General features: G+C 41.1%; 1 protein-coding gene across 1 annotated transcript; it reads left to right on the top strand.

The window, feature by feature from the left end:
• Positions 1-1,988: 1,988 nt before the first annotated feature.
• On the top strand, positions 1,989-2,920 carry LOC118514602 (microfibril-associated glycoprotein 4-like). The gene is made up of 2 exons (XM_036061598.1): positions 1,989-2,722; positions 2,794-2,920. The coding sequence occupies exons 1-2, from the start codon at positions 1,989-1,991 to the stop codon at positions 2,918-2,920; spliced, it is 861 nt and encodes a 286-aa protein (XP_035917491.1).
• The last annotated feature ends 3,577 nt before the right edge of the window (positions 2,921-6,497 follow it).

Below are 6,497 nucleotides of genomic sequence, written 5' to 3'. Positions count from 1 at the left end.
ACCGACCAACCCACCGTTTTCTTCCCGCCTTTTTCCATCACTTCCAACGTGATGTTAGCCCACGCGAATGCCAACCCGACGGCCCGACGAATAACGCAGAAAGACCAAAAAGTTCAACGGCAACAGAAGAAGTGTAAAGTTAACTTTTAATCATCTCATTAAAAATAAAATCTTGTAACAAATTTATGCTATCATTTTACATTCCACCCGCGCACACTTCGCTTCCGGTGGGCGGTTTAAATTACGCAAAACAAAAGGATACACCAGCGCCACCACCAGCAACAGCGAGATCATCAACCACCGAGAGTGGCCACTCGGGAGCTTTTTGCCGTGTTTTCCCAGTGTCTTTGTGGAAGGATTAGACTAAACGATGGTAGGCACCTCGGGCACGATCGGCGCCACCTCCATCTACTCCCGAGCGCTTCATGGTGAAAAATTAACTTCGACCTTCGTTTTGCTTATGCTCCAGCCGGGCGAGCTACACGCACACGACACGGCTCAGCAGACAATCTTGATGTGTGAACATTCTAGCGACTAGCATGCTTTGGACCCCTAAGGTTTTGACCTCTACGGTTATCGAATTACGTTTATGATGCTTATTTATATTGCTCTGCTACTTCCGGGCATTGTGTGGGGTGGGACAATTTATTATAGAAATAAAGGTATGTTGTTCCTCGCCTCGGTGATTATTATTTTTAAATGTGTTTTAAGAGCTTTTGTTGACCGTTGATCGACAACCCTTACCAGTGGTTTATTCTTTGTTATTAATGATTACAAATTGGTGTATTATTATTTTAACACGTAGTCTAAAACGCCCCATAAAATATATGAAATAATTAATATAGCAGTACCGGTTCAAATCCCATCTGAACCGTTCCTCCGTACGATTGACTATCTAACTACGTTATACCATTAAGTCTAGTAAGCCAGAAATGGCAGGCATTGACCAAAGAGGTCGTTAGGCCTGGTGGATAGGTAGATAGATAGGCTGTACAAACACTTATTGTCGAGATGAGCTATTTTTCAAAACTTTATTCTGTTGTTCTAGTAATCTGGATGGTGTATCTATCATGTTTTATATCATGTTACTCTTAGAGAAGCTGAAGTTCTCGAAACATTTTCTGACCCTTTACAAAAATGGACGAATTTTTTATATAATATGGCTTTGATCCATTCAAAATCAGAACATCTATTAGAATGGCAAAGAATATGCTGCACATAGATTTTATCAGTTAAACAAAATAATTTGTAATTTTTTAGCAAGTGGACCCTAAACTTACCCTACGGCGTCTAGGGTCTAGGGACGTCGTTCCCCAATAGTAGTTATGGGGAATCCTGTATAGAAGATCCTCTGTTTTCCAATAATTCGGTACATAAGTACATGTGATCACCAAGGGTCAGAAGAAGCTGAAAACATGTTAAACGGTGCTCGGAGGGTTGACGCAAATGCAAATGCAAACGGCTTTACCCTGCATGAGATTTACTTTTACGCAAGAGATCAGGCTCAGAGGATCGAAATGGACTTAAATGTTAAGCCACCAGCCGCAAAAAACGACAAACTTCAAAATCTTTCTGGTCGTCTAGCTGTGACTCTCCCAGGGCTCTATCGAGACTTGTATAAAACTTTCTACTCTCTTTTAATTGACGGCTGTAGTTTAGATTGTTCTCTCAAGACTGTCAATCAGCTTCAAAAATTAATCTTTTAGGCGTTTTGCTTGTCAGAAAAACCATCAGTAGAAGATGATATTTAAGCTAACAAGAATATTTTCTTTCGTATCAGTTTCGCTATTTATATTGAGGCTTCACTTAGAGCTATCCATCCCTCGAATCACATCCCCACTCTTACTGATTAAAACCCAAAAAAACCGCATTCACAAAATCAGCTCACCACTGCGATTGAAGATCAAGCTGGTACGACTCTCTCGACCATCGTACCTTCGCATCATTGCGTTGTGAACTTCTGTCGAGCATTGATTGTACAAAGCGAAATGTTGGCGAAAATCGCGCTTCTAGTGTGTTGTGCAGTGACACTTCTAAGCCAAACCAGCCAGCATAACTACACACACACCGATCTCAAAGGGTTTCACTTTGAGCTACTGCTAACTCATCTCACCGAGCTTGAGGCACGAATTCAAACAACTTTACAAGAGATCGCCTTCAACCAAACCCGTCAGCTGGAAGACCTGAAGCTCCATAGTAACGTTCCGTGTGGAAATGTCGAAACGATTGGCAAAAGCAATACCATTTTGCCCAACGTGAACCGGATGAATTATCGTCGTGAAACAATTGTTGGGCTCGATACCGATCATAAGCTCGACGGTGAGTGGACAGTGTTCCAATGGCGATTCAATGGCTCGCTCGCGTTTAATCGTACCTGGGCCGAGTATCGGGCCGGTTTCGGTGACACCCGGGCCGAACATTGGCTCGGTTTGGATAACTTATGGCAGCTGTTGGCGCAAGGTACAGCTCACGAGCTTTTGGTCGTTATGGAAAACATTCAAGGCACTACGGTGTACGCTCACTACTCGATGTTTGGCATCGGCACGTTGGCGGAACGGTATGCGATCAAGGTGATTGGCAAATACAGTGGCACAGCAGGAGATTCGCTAACGTTCCACATCGGTGCCAAATTTACGACGCACGATCAGGACAACGATTCGCATGCATCGAACTGTGCCACACTGTACAATGGTGGCTGGTGGTTTAAAGACTGCTACTCGTGGTATGTTTGGCAGTCAATGCAGTTTTTATATTGATAAATAAAATTCCAAATATTTCTACATAATTCAACAGTTTCCTAAACGGAGAGTACGTCACTGGATCGCAAAGCACCGAGAGAGGATTGATTTGGTTTTCTTTTACCGGACCCTTCAGCTCGCTGAAATCTTCCAAGATGATGATTCGACCACAACGCACCTGAATTGTTAAGCTAAAATATTTGAATCATGAAATCCTTTTTGTAATTCAAGTATACATTTTTTTTCATAAATTATAGCCTAGTGAACATAAGTTTGAAAAGTCATTCAAGCTAAAAAACTTCTATAATTAAAGAAACACTAAACCAAATACATATTCATCGTCGTATCTTATCGCATGGCATCTGCTTTATTGCTTCCAAGGTTCTCGATGAGTCGAAAACCATCGTAAGCCACTCGTTATCCGCTCAATAACTAATGAATCCTTCACCACAGTAACAAAACCAGCTCTACTAACAGAGCTCTTCTATCCTGTACCATTCGCTTTATTGCCCACTTTCATGCAAACTGTGCCTGCATTAGCATCAGAATGGCTCACTTTGTAGCAGTTCGCTATTCATCGATCTCACACCACAACCCTCGGTGGTCATGAAATAGACTGCCCTTGAAACGGTTGTATCCTTCGGACCTGTCTTCGGGCTCGACCTTCGGGTACAGTCTCTGCACTGCGTTTGAAAAATGCCAAACACCATGCTAGGCATACCGCTAGGAAAATCAATAAACGCTATTCTGGTGGTGGGACTTTGTTCCATTTTTTGTTTTCGCCGTGGAAAAACTTCCTTTGTTTGTTTTTATTTGTTTTCCGTCATTTTTGCAAGCACACGAAACAATACACCATGCGAGCTTCCGATTGCCCAGAAGTTTTCCCAGCCCAGCGTTTGTGTCTACCTTATACGGAACGACCGGCGAACAAAAAGCGCAAGATAAACCCATCAACAAATACACCGAATCAATAACAATTTCCTACCTTTACGACATCGAACATCGAATTATGATAATCTACATGGTTGTACCGATTGTTGTACGATAGCCATGTGCTATTTCGTACGTGTTGACGGCGTGTTTGTCGAATTAAAATTGCATTACCACACTATCACGATGGTCAGCTGATCGGGGCTGGAAAGGGCTCGCAAATGCATTCCAATTGTTTCCGTAAAACAAATGCTCACTTCCGTTCTTCTTCGTTATCGATCCGTTTTCTGCAGTGTGTATTACCCGGAGTGACGGGATTTCGACTATTATTATTTGAGTTTCATTTTGTTCTTTCGTGCATCACTCCGCCTCTGCCTTTTGTTTCCGCTCAGACTGCAAAATAAACCGGACGCGTAAACTATTCACAACAACTCCGAGCGGAAATTAAATCCCCAAACACGTACAGAATGGGAGTAAAAAGACTCTACCAAGGCAGACCAAACACAACAGAAAAATATGTAGATACGAGAGCTCAAGCGTATGAGCTTGGGCTGATTGTTTGTCCCTTACTACAGGCACACACACACCCAACAAACAAACGGATTGCACTTTCGTCTGCATCGTTTTTGGTAGCAGGCGACAAACGGAATGACCATCGACCGGTAATACAAACCGGTTGGCAAAACGAAAGATGAAGCGGCTGTTCAGTCGTCTGAGTGCTTTTCAATTAGCACATAAATGTCGAAACTTTCAATGAGCTACTAATGTGACCACTCATATGACAATTTCTAATTAAACTGCATTACAAAAGCCATTTTGCAAATTTTGGGTTTTGGCATGTTTTTGGTTTTCGATTATTTTTTGTTTTACCTTCAGCTTCAAGATTTGAATTTGAATGTGTGGCTTCACTCCTTATCTCCTTACACCTCAAATTACTTCTTCTATTATCCGTTATGTCTCGAGAAAATTCATCATGGTGATTACAAATAATATTGAAGAAATTATCCTCCTGAGTTAGGTCGCTTGGAAAAGGCCCCTTGGAAAAGACCACTTGGGGTAGGCTCATTGGACTAGGCCCCTTGAACGACGAGGGGCCCTTTGTACTGAGCCCCTTAAGCTAAATCCCTATGATTATGTCCCTCGGGAGCCTCCAGAGGGTTATAGGCAGGACCTGCAGGGCCTAGTCCTAGGGGTTAGGCCCAAGGGACCCACTCTAAGGGGCCCGCTCCAAGGAGCTTTATCCTCGAGGACTAGTCCAAAGGGACTGCTCCAAGGGGTCTAGTCCAAGATGCCTAGTTTAAGGAGGTAAGTGCAAGTGGCCTGCTCCAAGGTGCCTTGTCCAAGGGGTCTAGTCCAAGTGACTTGTTTCGAATACAAAAGCTAAGTCCAATGGACTAGTTCAAAGGGCCTATTCCAAGGGGCTTGTTGCTCGAGGATTCCTAGTCCAAGGACGCTGTTCCAAGGAGTCATAATCCAAAGTTTAATAGGATTGATCAATACGAGATTAAGAAATACGGCCAGGCCATCCTACATGAATTGAAAAATTCTATTTTTTTATATTTATTGATCCAATTTAAAATGTTACTTAACCCTTCTACTGTACAGTGCACTTTACTTTTATAACCTTTTAGCAACACGACCAAGCCTTTCCGGAATAACAATGCAATACAATTACATATTTCCTTCCAAATCAAAATGATATTTGTATTGATTTTAATTGACATTTAAAGCGAAATAATTGCATACCACTCAACCATTGTACCCTTTAGTTCGTAAGGCCAAATTCATTATTTTCCGTTGACAGTTACGATTGAACCATTTGTTCATCGTTTACCAACCAATAAAACCTTTCTATCACATTCATAACCACAAATGCATAGCAATACGGCCAGGCCGTTCTTTATGAATAAAAAAAAAAAAATGAATAAACAGCGTTCGTCAATAAAATGGGTACAATCTGAATTGTACATTACATGTGACTCATTACGGGCTACTTGATGCTCTCATGCCAGAGCCAAGTGAAGTACAAATAAAAAAAAAAAAAACAATTTGCGTGCATCAATCTCATTTTCATTTGCGTTTTTGTTTTTTTTTTGCATTTATGAAACAACAAAAAACCCAACACACACAAACTCATATTATTTCCATTTCCTTGCCGGTGCAAACAATCGCGCTACAATCGTAAAAATGAATTTCCAGTTTTTTCCATCCATTTCTGGTCTGGTTTTATCTGTCATTTCGTATCCTGATGACAGACATACCGTAAGTGCACATCAGGTCCAGGTATTTGGATTTTTGCCATTTTCCCTAAAGTAGGTCTATCATTTTGCGAACTAAACAGGTACGCGAACATGGCATGAAGGAAAAGGTTTTGAGTGCATTTTGCCATAAAGTTGTGGAACGTTGTTGTAAGTTTAGCTTAAAATGTCTGAAATGAAATATTGGAATAAGTTTCCTTGGAAATAAAACCATGAAATGATAACTTAAGTAGATTTTTTGTTGCACTAAAGATAATTGTAAACTCTAATTTGGTTCAATATTGATTATTTCCATTTATGATCTTCTCAAGTCCTCCAGGCCTCATAGCTTCGAGTAATCAAGTCTGAGAATCAAACAGAATCACTGTCAAACAAATTTTTGTAATGCACCTGTCTATAACTCCTTTCAATGTAAACAAGATAATCTTAACTATAAAGATTATAACTCTTTTCATGTAAGCATTAATCGGCCATGTTGGTCGTGTTCAAATCTCGCCAAACAATCGCCATAAAATACACTAATCGGCTCACACCGAATAAAGCGTGCTCGCGTAACAAACAAACACCCTTT

Source organism: Anopheles stephensi, chromosome 3, assembly GCF_013141755.1.
Source record: "Anopheles stephensi strain Indian chromosome 3, UCI_ANSTEP_V1.0, whole genome shotgun sequence".
NCBI lineage: Eukaryota > Metazoa > Arthropoda > Insecta > Diptera > Culicidae > Anopheles > Anopheles stephensi.
This window is presented reverse-complemented; position numbering and strand designations above follow the sequence as displayed.

Excerpts from the sequence above, each read along its gene's own strand:
- LOC118514602 (XM_036061598.1), top strand. The coding sequence starts at position 1,989 with ATGTTGGCGAAAATCGCGCTTCTAGTGTGTTGTGCAGTGACACTTCTA. Across the intron at positions 2,723-2,793 it reads TTTAAAGACTGCTACTCGTG|TTTCCTAAACGGAGAGTACG; the intron begins GTATGTTTGGCA and ends ATAATTCAACAG.